Below are 19,093 nucleotides of genomic sequence, written 5' to 3'. Positions count from 1 at the left end.
CTCTATCCAAACCAGCATAGAGAGGGGTTACCTTGTGCAGGCAGCTTAGCCTGCATTTTATTAGTTCAACTGTGCGTTTTCTTTCCAAGGAAATGTTTTTATGAACTGACAGTTTTAACACATTGCTTGTTTTCCTTGTGGGTGCCTTCCAATTTGGAATATTCCATAATAACATGGGGGTTTTTTGTTGGGTGGGGTGTTCTGGGTTTTTTTTTTTGGTAGACTGTTTTAGGTTTTTTTCATTAAAAGAAACAGTTGTTCCAAATGAATCTGACTAGCTGTAAGATTATCTTTTCTCATGGAAGTTTTCCTTTAAAATTACCACAACAGCTACTTCTGGTCTGAAGGGTTTTTTTAAAGCTCTACTACAAACAATCCAGAGACTGAGGAACTGTTTTTGAGCTCTAGAGCAGATAGAGCAACACTGCCAACACTGAATGTTAACTGCACACCTGTCAAAGGGCTTGAAGTTTCAGGATTTGGTTTCTGAAAACCAGATCCCTCTAATTTATGTTATGCTTATCTTCATAATCCCTCAGCTCTTGTGGAGAATGTGGAGGCACATTGTGATTTTCAGTGTACAAACCACAAGGAAAATGCAAGAGGAATTGAGTTTTTTTTCTTTTAGAAAAAAAAAAAAAAGTTTTTTCCCCTGTATGTACTTTTTAATGGAAAACAAGACCCAGGAAGAAAAATTAACGGTACTGTATTAAGAAACCAAACAAACAAGAGAAAGAAGTAGAGTGAATGGGTGGGGGAGCAATAGCATAAATTTGTTTACAGATTGTTTCTACTTTCTGGCAGTGTGTAGTCACTAGAATTTGCTTTATATCAATTCTCTACTTTGAAGCTGGATTTGGGAGGGAAGGGGATTTATTTTTTATGCAGCCAGAACTTTCCTCAGCAGCTGCCAAGGCAGCCCAAAAGGCTCTGCAGAGGTTATAGTTCCCACAAACCTTTTGTGGCTCCTTTTTTATATGTTATGAATGTGAGGCATGTTGCATTCTGTGTGCTGATGGTTCTGCTTCGTTGCCTGTGCTTCAGGCTCAGCCAGACCTTGGTGAAGGATGTGGCCATCCTTGCTCGGGAGATCCACGACGTTGCTGGAGATGGGGACTCCCAGAGCTCCTCGGGGACAGGACCCAGCCCCTGCCTCAGCTCTGTGCCCAACACTCCAGCTTCCACCATATCTGCCAGAGAGGAGGTAAGGTGGGATCACTGGCATCTCTGCCCCTCCGTGTTAGTGAGTGCCTGGGACATGGGAGACCAGGGCAGCATCCCCAGTTGCTGCAGCACTCAAAAACCTTCATTCCTTGTCCTCCTAAAAAGCACCACCAGAAAGACCAACTGCAGCCTACTTAGGGTGCTCTTTATTTTCTCCTCTCTGCCACAGCCAGAATCATATAATTTCCCAAGGCTTCTGTGTGGATGCTGGTCCCTGAAATTTGCATCTGAGGAACAGGAGGGAGAGGATGTGTTGTGCTGCTGTGCCAGGGAGCCGGAGCCTTCCTCTTTGTTTCACACAAGGCACTGACCGTGTGTGCTGGCTGCACTCTCTGTGTCAGCTGTGTTTTTGTGTTCTGCTGTGTCCTTTCTGCCAGGACTGTTGAAATGCTGTGCAGGTGTTGCTTGAATCCCTTCCCTCCATCTGAGTATTGATGGAGGAGGGCAAGGACTCTGGGAGCTGGGCAGGGAGGCAGGCAGGTAGCTTGGGAAGTGCTGTCCCCCAGCCCTTCTGTGAAGCTGTGGCTTCCTCCCAAACTGCTTAGCTCAGTTTGTCCACACTAGGCTGGGAAGGAGAGGAAATTTCTTAATTTGTTTCACCAGTGCTGTAGCACAGGGACCAGCTCAGCTCAAATTTTGCTGCAAGGTCACCGGGAGGCTTCAGATGCTGAAGCAAAATTGCCTTTGCTACTGTTTAAATCCAAATTCCCTCCTGTGTACCATCAGTGTGGGCTTAAAAATTACACAGCTCTCTGCTGCTCAGATGGTTCCCCTGGCCCCCTGTTGCCTTTGACTGTTGTGAGAATTGCAGACCCATCCTAGGTAGGGTTCAAAGCTGAGACCAAGGCTGTTAGTCTGCCAAGAGGGTCCTTGGAGGCCCCGTGATCCTTCTGTGATCAGCACTAGATCAAGTTTAGGGAAATACCCAGAAGATCGTCGAGTGTGGCTGTGGTTGTGCTAAACTGAGATCAGCTGCAGCCTGCTCAGGGAGGGGTTTGTCCTGGGGCCTTTTGGAGCCAAAGTGCACAAATGTTTCACAATAACTGCAGGCTCTGAGATAAAATGTTTTATTGCTTTGTTTCCTTGCAAGTGCCACGCCTGCCAAGCTGCCTTTTGTATTATTCTTTTCAAGCAGTAAAGGTGACATGCCTACCGTACTTGTGACTTGCAAATTAAACTTTTTACTGGGCTCCCACTTGCTTACAGGAAAGCAGGGGAGGAAGAGCAGCATCCCTTCTTTTTTTTTTGGAGTGACACTGAATGGTTCAACCATAACTCAGCTCATACAGAGGGATGTTCCCTGCTGCTAGAGGGGGACACCTGGAGAACAGTGTTTCTGCTCTGTGCGAAATGACAGGTGATGAATAGCAGAATCACAAACCCAGGTTGCTCAGACCTGGATGAGGGTTTCTCTGTGGCTTTGCAGTGCTGCTGTGTGGGACATGCCAGTCAGTCCCTCACGACATCAGGAGAGCAAATTCAGGACTGTGACACTGTAGGGAGTACTCCTGGCAGTGCCCACTGCCAGAGCAGTTTTTGAGATCTTACAGTGATGTGAAGGACAAAGCACTGGTATTTATCAGTGAAGACAGATCAGGAGCCATAACCTTTGGTGTGTTCAGGTAGTGGCTGAAAACACTCTAAAGGCTTCTAATGAGGCTTCCTCTGAGCAGGAGTGGATATCAACATGGTTTCAGCAGGGCCAGCATCTGGCAGGCCAAAATGCCAAAGTGCATTGGTGTTGCTGCCTTCCATGATTGATAGCCAGGAACAGGTTCCATCAGCAGGGTTTTCTGCTGGCAGTGCTGAGATGTGGAGCCAGATCCTGAATAGCTTGGGATCCTAAACAGTGCAGCCTGGGGGTCTTGTTATGAATGCCAACAGCATAAACTGATGTGAGTTTTGTAAACAGACACCTCATCTTTGGCACTGGACCAGATTCAGCCCCAGTGCACTGCCTTGCCTGCTTCCCCCAGTCTGAGTGTTGTTGAAAATGTGCTGAATTAATAATTTTGGCTTGATGCAGAGAAGCTGCTGGGAAATATCTGAAGATCAGTGTGTGTGTGATGCTAAGCACTGTGAATTTTGTGAATGTTTATCAAACAACTTTCTATTAAATATTCTAGGAAAGGACACAGTGATGAGAAATAGCTACCATGGTTATAATAGTAATATATTGAAAGATCTGATAGAAGGAATTACGTGAATAAGAAAAATTTTCTGTGTGTGGGTGTCTCTTATGCTGCAATGGCTTATGCAGTGTTGTATGCCATTCTGTATTTTAGTACTAAATATTTATATCTATTCTAAAAAGTGGGGGAAAATGCTGGAAAAATAAGTACTGATACTGGAATCACTTTTGAGTGTTTAATGCTGTACCAGAAACATCATCTGGGACCAGTGCGTGGTTGGCATTTCTCAGCCTCAAATGAACTGCTTTTTAAATTAGTTTTATTAAGAAGCTTGGTTAAAGTTTAAATGAGGAGTATCTTCTTATAAGTTAAGGTGGAGCCTTAGATTTAAACCTTATTCTTCAGTTTCTGTTCTTTCAGGTTCAGTGCTGGCTTGGATGTTTGCAAAGGAGGCTTTCCATTTCCCCAGTGTATGTTTGGGGTGGTTCTGTTTTTCTAGGCTCAGCCGTATAGTTTATGATAAGATAGATTCTTGCTATACAGAGCTGAGTACTGCTACAAATTAAGCAAATTAAAAAAAAAAAAAAAAAACAACAAAAAACAACAAAACAGAACAAAAGAGTTCAGCAAGGATGAAACCTTAATATTTCCTGTTTACCAAAGCCTTGGGTTGTTTGGGATGCCTTGCTTTTGGGGTGTGTAGGTTTTGCAGGACCCAGCTTTCTGCAGAGCTCAGCCACCAAACTTAAACCTCAGCTGCTGCAAACACAGTCAGGTTGGGTCATCCCAAATCACTGGCTACTTCTGCAAATTTTAGCCCTGCATAACATTCTTTTGGCAGGTCTTTTTAAAAAAGTTGATAACGATGTAACAAAAACTAAAGAGCCTGATTAAGTTTGTTAAGTTGTGTAATGTACTCAGTATGAGTGTTGGTACAGCAAGAGGAAATGCTTATGGGTGTGATGGAACAGAAAATGTGAGAACAGAACAGGTCATGTACAGAATCTCCTGGGATGGTGGAGCAGGTGCTGTCCTTGCCTTGTTTTCAGCTGGTTGGGCTGAGACCTGCTCACTGTAGGAATATCTCATTCCCTTCTGACACTTTTACTGCTGCAGTCAGCCTAACTTACTGTTTCTGCACTTTGTGAAAGGAGGCTTATTAGCTAAATATTTTGGCTGTTCTGCCCCTGTGCTGTAATATCTCACACCTGCTGCCTGTGTATAACCCAAGTGCTGCTGCATAGTGTGGGGAGCCTGGAGCTTGGATGGCACACAGTTTTCTCACAAGGAGCTGTGTGCTTTGCCGACCAAAGAGCCTCTTGGGCTGGGTGTTCATCCCTTTCCCAGAGCACTCTGGATTTCACTCAGCACAATCCAGTTTGGATAACTGGGAATCTGCCTGAGGCCACCTCAGCAGAACTGGCTGCTGACCAGGATCTCCGTGGGCTTCTGTGCATGATGGAGGGTGGGCACCAAGAACTGGTCCTCAGGAATGTGCTTTTGGGAATGTCAACCCCAAATAACCCCAAACCCTGTGTTCTCTTTGATACTTGCTGTCACAGTCATTCACTAGCATTGATCTCTTTGTTTCTGTTTTAACACAGATTGCTCGTAGATCTTTTCGGCTGGCATATCCATCTCAGGTGCACTTTCCATCCCATTATTTTTGTATCTCTGTCTTGTCACTGTTGTTTTCTGCCCCTTCTTTTAAAGTTTTTGTCAGTAAACCCAACAAGAGTAACTGTCTTGTCATTTCGGTTCTTCTTGTTAATTATTTGCTTTTTTAGTGGTTTTGTATTGCTTTTTCATCTCTTTCATGTGTTACTAAATAGTTTCTGATTAATTTGAGTGTGTCTTTAATGTTGCATTGATGTATTAAGACATAAGATATGGGAAAACAGGGTCCTTTTGAGTTTTAGCTAAATTCAAAAAAGACAAAGATTTACTTTTCCATACATGCTCAAGACTCAAAATTTTAAAGTAGAATAGTCCCACAGAGTTTTGTGGTATGACTCCAGCGGGTAGGCACTTGCAGGATTGGGGTCTAATAATTTGCTTACGAGCCCATACCTGTCTGAACAAGACTTAAGTGAATCAGTGTTCCTCTAAATCTGCAATACCTGCAGTGAGTGCCTGTGAGCCTGCTTTCCCTACTAATTTTTAATGACTCATTACTCATTATTTCCAAGTTGGTGCAGCACATTCCAGAAGCAAGTCTGAACTACCAGAAAGTGCCTCCGGGATCAGTGGAACTGAAGGATTTTGACCAAAATATGAACGACAATAGAGAAGAGGATCCCTCAAGAAAAACAAGGACAAGAAACCGTGAGGAGGCAGGCCACCTTTTTCTTTACTTTATATATGACATGGTTTTAAGCTGCTGTATGTCATCTTGTTCTTTGTAAGCTGCCAAAGGAGGCTGCTCAAAAAAACCCCAAACCCACACTTCTCAGCAGCCCTGATGTGTGGGTATAGAAAGAGTGTTTAAAAAGAAAAAAGAGGAACAGAACCACCCCTCTTGCCAGTAGTGACTGGAAGTTTCCTCTCTTGTGTAAAATGCCAGTAAAACCTGAGGCTTGGTCTCCTGTTTTTGGGAGCACATATTCAGTGTCAGAGCCTACTTAGGCTGTTTCACTGCTGTCTTAGAGAAGACCTCAGACATCTCAACTTTGAAATCTGAAGCACTGATAGTTTAATGTCACTGTTCTGCAGCTGGCATCCTGGTTAGAGCTGCTCATGGAGCAGCAGTGGAGATCTGGACCTTGGGAGGGGTGTGTGACTGGTGGCACAGCTGGCCTGCAGTCTGAGCATTGCTCCCTCCCATGTTACATGCAGGGTGACCTGCAAATCACAGGGGTGATGCTAAAGGCTGGGAAAGCCTGGCCTGCTCTGGAGGCTGGGGATGGTGTTGGGATGACGGGTGTAGAGGGGTGATGGTGCCAGCAGGAGGAGGAGAAAGCTGCTGATCCAGCACTGGCTGATGCTCCTGCCTGCTGTGGTGGGAAGGAAGAGCTGGGCAGAGGCTCAGGGGGGCAGAGCTGGCTCCTGCACAGCCACTCTGGAGGTGGAGTGTGACTCACACAGGCGCATACAGGGACTGTGGGCTGAGCCACTGGAACTGATCCTGTCCTGTGACTGCTTTGAAACAATCCCTTCCTCTCCTGTAGAGAAGTGCCAAGGCTGGATAAAGGGTGCAGCTTCAGAGTGCCCCCAGCTTGGTGTGGGCTTTCCTGGCAGAAGTCTGGAGGCTCTGCTGAGCCACAGGACTTGAATACTTGGGGTTTGATAGTATTTTATTAAAGCAGAATGTAACATGGTGGGATACCTGGCTCTGAAGGTGATTTGAACTTACATGTGTCATGTTCGGTAGTTTCAACTGTTTGTGGGGCTTCTTGCATTCCGATTTGACTTTTGGGGTTTTTTTTTGTGTGTGTGGAAAGTCCTAAGCGCTGTTCTTTCAGAAATGCTTATGTAACTGCAAACAGCTCTGTCTCTAGCAAAAGTCTGAACAAGTTGGTATTAACTTTTTTGCCAAAGTGCTGCAGTAAAGCCACACATCATCTTAATCTCCTTTGAACTTCAAGTATCATCCCCACAAACAAAGATGTTTCAGTGGGGGTGATTTACTGTACAAAAAATTCCTGTTTTGTAATATGCTGCTTTTGCTAAAAGTTTTCCAATCTGTCCTCATATTTTAGGTAATCTTTGACAATCTGATGTTGAACCCAGTGTCCCAGTTATCACATACAATCCGTGAAAATACAGAAAACCTCGCTGAGAAAATGAAGTAAGTAACTTCTTGTCTCTGGCCTGAAATATTGACTTGCTGGTGAGCTTGTTGACTTGCTAGTTGTGGAAGATATTGTGCTGTTGTCTTGGAAAGTTCTGTAATCAAGATGCAGGGAATCTACATGTAAGAAATAGTGTGTGTTCAGTGAACCAGAGGTAATATGATTGTTTGCTATCACTTTTCCTCATATCTTTGGCCTTTGGAATTTTGATGCTGGATTTGCCTGTTGATGCCTTGGTTTTGAAATGCTGCCTATGCAGGAGATACAGCAGAAAACTGGTGGATTGTCTCTTTTTACAAGGCTCTTGTAAATATGCAATATGTTACCAAGCTTGTGAAATCTTTTCAAAGTTTGTTGTTGCTCTAGAGACTTCAGAGGGAAGGACTTTGGATTGTTCCTAAATCAGCTGAAAGGAGCTTTATCCAGCTGCTAATCCACTTTACTCTTTTGTTGCCACATCTTGTGATAATTAAGTCTTTTAAACAAGCAGTTTTTTGATGGCAATTTTAAGATCTGCTCTACTTTTGTATTACAGGATTCTGTTTCAAAACTCAGAAAGGACCTGGGAGGAAATGGAGGCCAAAATCAATTCAGAAAATGAAGTGCCAATTCTGAAAACATCAAACAAAGTAAGTCCATGCAAACAAGTGAAATACTAAAGACTTGATCCATGAAAGCTTTGTAAGAAACAAAACCAACAATCTCTGACCCTTCTCAAATCCATTTCTGGAATTTCTGGTCCATTTTCATCTGTTGAACTGCTGGATTTCGTTATTGTTTGAAGTATCACAGAGTGAGTTCCTTCTGTGGTTTTGTTTCACCAACCCTTTTCCAGTTCCTTTGCAAATGATCTTCAAAGCCTGGGTTTCTTAACAGGTGTGGAAGTTCAGGGTCATACGGCCTCATTTAAACATTTACCAAAGGGTCACCTGCCATGTGGTTCCACAGCTTCAGTTGCAGACAGGTGTTCCTCATGAATGTTTGTTTTCTTCACCTGGAACTGTTTGATATTAGGGCAGTAAAAATCCACCTCAGGGTGCATTCACTCAGGTGCTTCAGCCTCAGGATGGTGCTTGTGTTCTCATGGCCTTTCATTGTCCTTGAAGGGGATTGTCAGTCAGTAAGGATTTAAGGGCAGTAGTGGACCCAGTGAATATGATTAATGCTAAACAACCTCGTGCTAGACCTGTGCAGCTTGGTGCTGCAGCGCTGTAAATGTGGCCAAATACCCTGTCTGGTCTAGGAGTTGAGTTTATAAACATCTTTGTGTATTTCATATTAAGGAGGAGTCTTTGTACAGGTGTAGCATTTCATAAAAGCCCCTCTGGCTATGAATGGGGTGCTGTAGCAGCACTTGGTGGCACAGTGCAGAGCAGGCTCCCTGTGCACTGACCAAATGCCCCTCAGTACAGCTTTTCTGGTAAATGAGCAAGGTTGGGCCTGACCTTGAATCTTCGTGATCAGATAATGCAGAAGCAGTAAGACTTGATTCCTGTGTCAGTCGAGTACTTTGTTGCTTAATTTTCCATTCTGATGCTTTTGTTTCTAGGAAATCAGTTCTATCCTGAAGGAGCTCAGGCGAGTTCAAAAACAGCTTGAAGGTTGGTCATCTAAAATGTTCCTGTTGTCTCTCAAATGCCAGTAGAGTTGCACAAAATAAAGTATTGTTGGCCTGATTTGTCAGTGAAAGCTGGGAAAGGATGCAGAAGTTCAGGCTGTTACCACAGTGCTGTCTGCTGAATGCATAGGGAATTAACAGTAGATTTATCTTATACTGCTGTTTTGAGGAAAATTTTTTACTATTGAAATGTAGAAGCTGTTGCTATGGAAATGCTTTGTTTGTGGTAATTAGCATATTCCCATAAGATAAAATGGTGCAGGACAGTCCTGATGAAATAATATTTAGCAGCTCTTTCAGCCAGTAAAGCTGTGCTTTTTGGACTTGAATTTTGCACATAGATCTCTGCACTAGGAAAAACAAGACAAGCTCTTGCATCATCTAAAAGTGTAATAAAGACATGTAAAAACATCCAGGCATCATTTTGGGCTCCTGCTAAAAGCTTGCCATTTGGCTGCTCTAGTTTGTCTTTTCCAATTTAACCAGAGTCCATATCTCTTGAGTCTGGGAGAGGTTTTGCTTGTTAAAGCTGTTTAGACCTGAAGGTATTAAGGAGCAAAATAACCTGACTAAGATGAACAAAAGTACTGCTTACAGTTCTACTGCTTTCAAAATGAGGGTAGCAAACTTCTGTTTGGGAACTTTGCTACTGCTGCTAATGACTTTATGTCTCTTTTTTTTTTTTTTTTTTTTTTCCCCCTAGTCATAAACGCCATCATTGACCCCACTGGAAACTTGGATATAGTTGCCAGTAACAAAGCATCTTCTGCTGCTAAACAATCTACAGCCACTAAAGTCAGGACTGCTAACAATTCTGGGTCCACACTGGAGACTTTGTCCCTACCACAGATGAGGAACTACGCTCAGAAATCGAACTGTGGGTCTTCTAGCTTGCAAGATTCGAATTTCATTCCAGATGGAGAGAAATATGTGATCTGATACAAAATTTTGTATTGCTGTTATACTGTAATCTACTGTTGCATTAGTATTGTGTATGAGTGGTTTGTGGACAGTTTGTGTGGAGCAGTTCTTTAGATTGCTAACATGTTGCACAAAAAAGAAAAATCTATGCTGTGAGGGTGAATGGAAAGTCTGTGTATGCCTTTTAAACAAGACTAGCACTGTGGAGCAGCACATACTCAGCACAGAGGCAAACTGATTTTTACTAAATTACTCATTTATTTATTCTTCCAGTGTGCCATAAGAAAACAGGCTTTGCATATTTTCCATTCAATACTGCTGAGGCTAAAGTGCTCTTGCATTGGCCTGTTTATAACTATTAAGTTGTAATGAGGCTCGATTTGAAAAAAAAAAAAACACACCTTTTTGGTACTATATTTGTTTGGGTTTTATTTGGTTGAATTTTTTTGAAGTGTACAAGTGAAGCATTACAATTCTGTTGGAATCAACTTGCAAATCCAACAGAACAATTGTGCAATATCATGGGTTTCTGAGAGAAACCCTTACTTGCAGTTGTGTAAGATTTCCTTTCAGCAGTCATGAAAAAGAAGCCACACTGAAGTTGTGCATCTGTTTTTCAGTCCAAAAGCCAAAACAAGACAGAATAAACCCTTTTGTTTTTTCTATTGGGAAAGTGTAAAAGTTAATAATGGTATGAATGTAAAGACTACCGATACACCTAATGTTTTTGATTATCTTTCAGACCCAAAGTCTGGGGTAGGTGCAAAAAGTTATATTTTACAATTTAGCTTGCCAAATTTTCATGATTTTGGTACAAATGCTGTCTTAAAGCTGCTTTTCTTTTTTAATTTAAATATACAGTCTTTTCATAATGAGCTACAAATGCTCTTGGCTGGGCTAAAGACTAAGATGTTTGCAATTACCCAATTGCAAAGAAAACCATCTGTTCCTATGGCTCGTGGAATAAACTCAATTACACAGTTGCTGTGAACTAGTGCAATCACTTGACAGCACTGAAAAAATAATGGCTTCAATGTAGCTCCACCTTTATGGCTAATTCTGTTATGATTTTTTTTTCAATGCAAAAGTGCTTGTGGAGGCCACCATTGTGGTGTTCCTCAGAAACTGTTCAACAGTGTCAAGCACTTGTATAGGTACGTTTGGGATTTTTGTCTCTGGATTTAATTTTTGGTCCATTATAATCCTAGAAACACTAAGGATTGTGTACAGTTGTTTGAGCAATTTCTTATTTAACAAAAGTTGGGGTTTATATTCTGTCTTTGTGTTAAACTGCAAAACACTAAGCAATTTTTCTTGCTTTAAGAGCAAAAATTTTGGTTTTGAGGGGATCTCTTCCAGATGTGTTTGCTCCCAGTTTTTTCTGTCTTGTATCGATTCCTTTTTCATTCTTCCAGGTCAACAAATAGTAATCAGGTAAAGAAATTCTTTTGTAGCTGTGGAGGATACATTTACTGGGAAAGGTGAGCAGATGAGTTCCACTTTGCCCTCATACAGTATGTAGTTTAACCAGTGAAAATGGTTTCCCAAGCTTGACTGCTTCTTGTGTGCTGACTCTATATTTTGGGGTGAGTAGTGGATTCCTTAGTTAGCTTCAGTAGTTACCTGAGCTTTTCTGCTAGGATGTTGTAACTGTGGGAACCTGTTAAAATAATTTACCTAAATAGGGATGCTCACAAAGTGTTTAACCTTACTAGTGAAGAAGGTGATTGCTTTCCTGGTGAAGCCAGGAAATTTAATCAATTTCAGCAGAGACAGGATCAGTCCCAGAATGGGAGTATGTCAACACGTCATTAGTTTATTTTTGAGCCTGCAAGATGCTGGCTGGTAAATAGTAGGTGCAGATATCCTTCCAAGATTTCCAGTAGGCTATAAGCTCATCTGCTTGTGTGGAGATGCCCTTCCATGAAGAAATCTGCTGGATTTCACGTAGATGAATGCAGAATAAAAAGAATTTGCCCTTGATGTTGTTCTGCCTGTAATATATGCACTATCTGAATGTGTTAATTCAGTTGTTGATTCTGATCTGTCTTTTCTTGAAATACCTGACTGTGTCCTTGGTGAATATCATAAGTGGTGGTATCATTCCTGACATATGAAACACAATTTTTCAAGCCCTTCTTAGTTAGGGTTTGAACTGACCAGGTGCTACCCCAACTCACTAGGAGTCAAAGGACCTTCACAGATAAGGTGTTGCTGTTAGTTTCAGTTTTGCTGTAGAAACAAGTGAATTACTAAGACCTAAATCTGACTTCTCTGCTTATTTGTTATTTCCACATCTTCATGGCTATGCGCAAGTGGATTCTGTTTCTCTGCAATGTGTCCTTGATGGGACTTCTGTTTACTTTCACTTGAAAATTGCTTGATTCTTCTTTGATTCTTGAACACATCAGGGAGGGATTTTTCTCCCTTGGTTGCTCTGTTCTGAGCTAGAGAGAGCAAGCCCACAGATACCTTGCATCAATTAAATCAACCTGCAAAATACAGTACCTCTTCAAGTGACTAATGAGGATGCAACAATCAGTGTCTCTTGGTAATTTGGAAATGAGTGTGTGAAGGCAGGGAGGATGCACAGCTTGATCTGTTTTATTTGTGACTCAGCCAAACTGTAAAATGCTTCTGTGTCCTGACACAATGCTCATTCTTGGATCTTTGCATTTGAAAAGGTGTTGCTAGTCAACGATGAAACGCAACATATTTTCTCTTGTGTTCACTGCTTCTGCTGTACTGTGGTTTGCACTTGTCTGCTCCAGATAAGCCAAAGAGCTATCCACTCCTTTGCTGGTTGTTGGTTCTTACAAGCAGTACTGTATGCAGCCATGGAACCATGCCTGTGTGACTCCAGTGTGAACCTGCCCCATGTGTAGTGGTGTCTCTGGGGGGCCCAGGGTCAGTGCACGAGATTCCTGCTGCTCCTGTGAGCTGGGGATGGGCCCTGCACTGAGCTTGGCAGGGCTGGCACTGCCCTGTGTGTCACTCCTGGGCCACTGCTTTTGCGTGTTTTGTGTTTGACTAAAGCAATGTAACCAAGGGTGGGATTTTTCAAGTCTTGGGGGAAGCAAGTGCTCAGGTCCTTTTGGGGTTTCCGTAACGCTTTGGGTGCTTGATGCCCTGAGCACCTTCCAAAATCCCAGCCCTCAGCTCTTCCACTATACTTGAAAACTTTTCAGTTTGACGCTTTCAAATGTAAAATCCTGTTACTCTGTTCTGATGGGGTGAATGTAAATTCCTGTGAGGGTGTGTAGGAGCTTTGGGAGCGAGGACCCAGCTGGATCTGTGGTGGTGTCATGTTGTGGTCTTGCTCCAGGAGGAAAGAACCTCTGCATCATCTTTGAGTATTTTAATAAAGGTACAACTAGTGGAATGTTTACATACAGCCTACTGACAAAAAAGGAGACAAAAAGAAAAAAATAAAAAGGTGTAAAGTATTTAAGTGCAAGACTCTACTAGTTTTTTCTTGTTTTGCAGATCACACTAGCTATTTTTGAAGTTGGTAAATGTGTATAACTTTTGCAAAGACCAGACAGAACTACCTGTTCACTTTCAATGTGCCCCGTGCTGAATTGTGCCTATTTCACTCTCTGCTGTTGTTATGCTGCTGATTCTGCTGTTCTGAACTGTTCACTGGATCATTCCATTTGCATGCAACACAAATGCAAGCTGAGCTGTCTGAGAGTAAAGCTGAAACACGTTTGTATAACTTGAATCAATTAATGACTTTCTCTTTTCCACGCCCTCTTGAAATGCTGTGTATAATTTTGATTTGTTTCTTCTGCCCTGATTTCTTTCCACTTTTGGTTTGTTGTGTTTTTTTTTGAACAGTAATTTATTTTTGTTTGGATTATAGGCAGTATCTGTACATTTTGTTTCAAGGTGATATTGTGGATGTCTTTAAAAAACCAAATTGTTATTTTATATAATTTTATCATAAAGTTGCTCTAATAAATCATTCTTTTATCATGTGACAGTGATGCTGCATTTTGTGCATTAATTTGGAGGAGGATGTGTGTTTGGTGGATGGATTGTTTCAACTGCCTGTTCTCACTGGTGTTAAGTGCAGTAAAATGACAGAATTGTCAGCAACTGGAGACTCAGAGCACGACTGGATCAGTCCTGTAACACCTATGGCTGAGCAGGTCCCTCTCCAAAGAGCAGGAGCCCCCTTATTCCCCCAGAATCTCTGGTTTAAGTCCCTAAGTCTCTTCAACATGGAGGTAGCACATCTCCGTATTGTATGGTGATACTTTATTTAATTTTTAGTGCTGTTATGTGTCGTTGCCATTATTAACATGGTGGTTGAATCCAGCCTGGAAGTGATCATTCCCCAGGAGGTATGTGATTGCAGATACATTATTAGGCACATTTTTCTTTTTTAGATTATATATATATAGCTTACGTGTCTGTGAAGTAGTTTTTGATGTTTTCCTTCATTCCACCAGTGTCCTCCTTCCCTCCTGCAGTTCTCTCTGAGCTTTGCATCCTTCCTGGCACTTTAGAAATAATGTTAATTCCTCCTTCTCTGCACTGCCTTCAGCCTCCCCCAGCCTGCCTGGTGCCACGTGGAACTCTGCATTAGCACAGCTCCTGTAGGAAGCAGAACACATGCAGCTGATGAAAACATGGCATTGCTTGCCAGCAATAACTAAAACAGAAAGAGGAAGAAAATATTAGTCCCTAACGAGAATCACTGGGAGAACTTCCATCTCCTGGTTACCTTTCCCTTAGATACTTGTATATAGAAATCTTTTACGTTGAAAAGTTTTAGGGAGGGATTTTGTGTTTTAAAAACCCAATAAATCTTATGTCTCTCTTAAAAAGCCTTCTGCAGCTTTGTGTGCTGTGTCTGCAGAGGTTTCTGTGTTGCCTACAATGCAGGGCTGCATTGCACACTGACAATATTGCCTCTCCCCAGGCTTCCCTGACAGTATGGAGCAGTGTTTGAGTTGGGATGCTGTGCAAAGGGCCCTTTTGAAATCAATAGTGCACCCACTTCATTAATTTTTAACTGTTTGACTGAATAAACATAAGAGGCAGTGGAACTGTAGCCAAAACTATTTGCAACATAATGAAAGCTGCTAGAATTGAAAAATAAAGGATAGATGGGAAAAGTAATGATCTCCTCTGTGCATCTTCCTGCTGAGCCTTCAGCTGCAAGCCTGGCTCTCCAACATCCTCAGCTGCTTTGGGAAATAGAGCCTGATTTTCCACATGTGCACAGCAGGGAACAGCAGAACGCTTTGCCTTGAGCAGGGTTTCAGGATCCTTTCTCAGAACAAAGTTTTTCATTCTTTGGAGCAGACAGGTGGTTTTTTTGGATGTTGTGTGAAGATTCAGCAGTAGAGCCTCATCTGCTGGGTTCTGCAGATGTGGTGTGGGAGAGCCAGGACAGCAAGGACATCCTTGGGCTTTGAAGAGCTGTAGGAGCATCGGGGGTAGCACGGTCAGGATGGATGGAGACGAGATCTCTGCAGCCAGGTGATGGAACTTGGGGTTCATTGCAGAGGGCCTGGGTGCAGGGGCCTGCTGGGATTTGGGGTTCATTGCAGAGGGCCTGGGTGCAGGGCCCTGCTGGGAGATGCCAGCCACAGCTCAGAGCAGCAAAGAGAGAAGAGAGGGGTAGAGAGGGTGAGAGAGTGAGAGTGTAAGGGAGTAAAAAAGGGTAAGAGAGTAAAAGGGGTAAGAGTGCAAAGTTCCCGTTACAATGCAATAAATCTTCTTCTGTGTTGAATATTCTATTTCTCACTAACCAATCTAGTACAAGATACAAATCCTATAGCATTTACATATGGCCTATAAGAATCACTACATTGCCATACTGGGTTACATTTTAAACACCAAAAACTCCTCTTTGGGCCCCTTCTGCCAAGCTGGCAGGGTCTGCTCTGACCCTTGGCAAGCAGAGGGTGTTCTATCAAAAGGAGATTACCTTCAGCCAGCCACACCATTGTTTTCCAGTTGTTCAGTAACTAAGGGATCTCAAAGCTTGCTTTCTTTTCAATCTCACTTATAGTTTCCATATTCTCAAAATCTTTTGCCAAACAATCATATTTATGAGGCTTTCCTGTTTCATCTTCCCCAACAAAGAGCAAAGCCCTGCTGGTCTCAGCTGGTGAGATGGGGCTGGTTGGGGCAGCAGTGTGCATGCAGGGGTGCTGCTTTCCTTAGTGGGGTGCAGCCATTTGGGTGCAACCCTGCAAAGACTGAGCACCTGCACAGTCCCCTGTGCAGTTACCTAGAAAAGGTGTTACTGCAGTGGGTTGGCTGCTGAGCTCTCTGAGTGATGTGGGCTGAGCAAGAGAAGCCAAGAACAATGAGTATAGGACAGTAGCACTCATTAGGACTCTACCCTGATTAAGCCTTTTCTCCTCTGAACAGAAAATCCTGGAAATACTGTACTTGCCAAAAGAGTTGGTGCGAGAAAGGGTTTGTTCAACACTAAATGCTTCTGTCAACATTCTAATCTCAGGAAGGAAAACACCTACCAAAACCCACAAAATACAGCATCCACCTGGCACTTGCTGACACTCCCAAACAGGAGATCCAGAGGTCTGGGTGAGGTTTTGTTTCAGCAACAGCAATAACCACAGAGATAAGAGGAGTATAATTTTTATAATAGAAAATACATTCAACACATCATACACTGAAGTATTTTCCTAACACCTGCAAGTCATCTTTCCCAGGTGTGACTGGAGGGTGAGTGCTGCAAAAGATGAGTGGCAAGACTGCGACAGCAAAGGACTCTGCACTCTCTTGTGCTATATGAATCACAGCTTTACTTGTTTCCCCTGAATTTTTTTTCTAAACAAAACATGGCTGGCAGGCATAGAGTATTTAATTTTAGGCTGAATAAAATTATTCTAAATAAGTTATTTATATATATATATATATATATATATATATATATATATATATTTGAAGTTAAATGTTTCAAGTCCATGATCAGATATCATAGTGAATTTACTGAATGTTTTAAAAAGTGAAAACTGAGTAAATCTTCATAAATACTTCCAAACAAATCACAATTTTATTTAGACTTTGAAATTTTCCCATGGCTTGTCAGCTGAATCACTTCCCAGTTCTAAACCTGAAATAATTTCTTTTGGTTCCCCACCCCCCCCCCTTCCCCAGCTAATTTAAGTATACACTCTTCTGGCACAAAGTATAAATAGAACACTTTTCTTTTCAGACCTTGACTACTCCTGCCTCCCATCCTTCTGTCAGCTGTTGGTATTTGGAGCCCAGCCTCGTTCTCATGAAACAGAAAGTGGAGTTTTGTAGTAATCTCTGCAGTGGTTCTGATGTTTTGGTCTATAATTAGCTCTCAGAGATGAGGATGCATTAAACTGGCAGTTTCTTCTTAGCAAACCTCCCACACAGGCAGAAAAAGCTCCTCCACTGTATCTTTCTATGCACTCTGTAACAAACTGGAAATCCAGGCATGATTTTTAGAGGGATTATGTTAAGCACAGAGTGCCACCCAACCATAGAGCAAGAGGTGCATTTATTCTGTGTGGGATGGTGGCAAGTCAGCCAGAGCAACTGGTAGAAGGAGCCTTGTCTGAGAAGTGGGAAAGAGGAAGAAGAAATAAAATTTCCTGTTTGCTCTAAAACTTGCTATTCTCGTTTTCTTTCCTCCCCCCAGCTGCATGAATTGGTCAAACAGAACCATATTCTGCCCATAAACTCTCTTCCATCCTGAAGCTGTCACAGCTACAACACTGCTGGCAAGATCAGAAATGCAGAGTGGGTGGGCTGGTATGTGAGGTCAGAGGAGAAGGAAACCAGGATTGTGCAATCTGGAGTGGAGGAGGACAGTGGAATTCATCAGTGCTGCAAGTGGTTAGAGAGCTGACAAAGAGGAGGAATACAGAGCATTCCTTTTCCTGGGAGCTGCTCTTCCTCTGATACAACCCTCTTAAACTGAACTTGTGATATTGGAGGGATAAATGATAAATCCTGAACTTGGCAAAAAGGTGCTGCTGCCCTGTGTGGTTTGATCCCGAATTCAGTGGGAGATTTTGTGACTTATCTGGCACAGCTCATGCCAGGATTTCAGCCCTGCACACAAGCAGGAGCTTAGCTGAAATATTTGGTTGGAATGCTCAGCCTCTGAAGTCATCTGAAGGCCAGGGACACTTCCTGGGGCTGATCTGGATCTTTAGCAGGGGTGGCTTTCTGGAGCCCTTTTCACTGGCTGCAGATCCTGCCTCCAGCTTCCTGGTAACTCGGATTTGTGACCGTGTTCACAGGGGTCTCAGGCTGAGGGAAGAGACGAGGATCTGACTCCATGTTTCTGAAGGCTTGATTTATTATTTTATGATACATATTACATTAAAACTATACTAAAAGAATAGAAGAAAGGATTTCATCAGAAGGCTAGCTAAGAATAGAATAGAAAACAATGATAACAAAGGTTTGTGGCTCAGACTCTCTGTCTGAGCCAGCTGACTGTGATTGGCCATTAATTAGAAACAACCAACATGGGCCAATCACAGATGCACCTGTTGCATTCCACAGCAGCAGATAATCATTGTTTACATTTTACATTCCAGAGGCTTCTCAGCTTCTCAGGAGGAAATATCCTAAGGAAAGGATTTTTCATAAAATATGTCTGTGACACGGATATACAGGGACAGCAGCAGCCTTTGCTTTGTTTTTAAGTCCTGTTGTAAATCCAGAGATTTGGGATGGCTCCCATGGTAAGTGATCTGTGCACTGCAGTAAATTCAGGAGTGAGGTGGCTGGGCAGAGAGGTTCCTATTTGCTCCACTAATTACTTTTTGGGCTTCTTTGAGTTCACACTTGTGTTTTGGTCTTGAGGGAAGCAGAGGACTCATGGCACTTGCATTTTCCATGGAAAGCCCTCTTTCTGTTGTACCAGACCTATCCTCTGGCTCGTTATTTTTTCCCTCTTCAGCAGCTTAGTACAAGGTGTGCTAAAGCCTCGTGTTCCAAGCTGTCTCCACCAACTCCTTACAGCATCCTTCCTCTGGACCTGCACTGGGGAACTGCATCCTTGGGTTCAGCAGGAACAAGAGGCTGCCTGGAGGAAAACAGCAGCATTCCCAGAAGGATTTGTGTTGGCTGAGGTGCAGCCTTTGGACTTTTATAGAAGGCATAATATCTTACAAGCTGCCCCAAACTCAGTGTCAGATATAACCCTGAACAGCATCACTGCAAATTCCAAATGCCACATGTTCAAGATGAGGGCTGCACTGTTTCAAAGGAGCTGCTTTGCTTCCTTGTGTTTGTCCAGCACGACTCTGCTTTCAAGAAAAACTTTGTAGAGAGGTTGTTTTGGAGGGTTTGTTTGTCTGCTTAAAATGAAGCTTGTGGTTAAGATAGTGCAGTAAAAATAAAGCCATGTTTGGGCTGGTAACCAAAGCAAG

General features: G+C 42.7%; 1 protein-coding gene across 5 annotated transcripts in view; it reads left to right on the top strand.

Moving 5' to 3' along the window:
• The window catches only part of CEP170B (centrosomal protein 170B), a 58,311-nt gene extending 44,642 nt beyond the window's left edge, over positions 1-13,669 (top strand). For 3 of the 5 annotated variants that reach the window (XM_064716047.1, XM_064716048.1, XM_064716044.1), the window contains 7 exons: positions 1,045-1,204; positions 4,961-4,999; positions 5,546-5,689; positions 7,055-7,143; positions 7,683-7,776; positions 8,697-8,748; positions 9,469-13,669. In XM_064716047.1, the coding sequence (XP_064572117.1) occupies positions 1,045-1,204; positions 4,961-4,999; positions 5,546-5,689; positions 7,055-7,143; positions 7,683-7,776; positions 8,697-8,748; positions 9,469-9,704 (814 nt within the window). In that variant the 3' untranslated portion in view covers positions 9,705-13,669. The remainder of the gene's footprint in view (positions 1-1,044; positions 1,205-4,960; positions 5,000-5,545; positions 5,690-7,054; positions 7,144-7,682; positions 7,777-8,696; positions 8,749-9,468) is intronic. The other 2 variants (XM_064716049.1, XM_064716045.1) reach the window with 1 other exon arrangement.
• The last annotated feature ends 5,424 nt before the right edge of the window (positions 13,670-19,093 follow it).

This window comes from Zonotrichia leucophrys, chromosome 5 (assembly GCF_028769735.1).
Source record: "Zonotrichia leucophrys gambelii isolate GWCS_2022_RI chromosome 5, RI_Zleu_2.0, whole genome shotgun sequence".
NCBI classification, from domain to species: Eukaryota; Metazoa; Chordata; class Aves; order Passeriformes; family Passerellidae; genus Zonotrichia; species Zonotrichia leucophrys.
The sequence above is the reverse complement of the archived record's forward strand: the minus strand, read 5'-3'. Positions and strand labels throughout refer to the sequence as shown.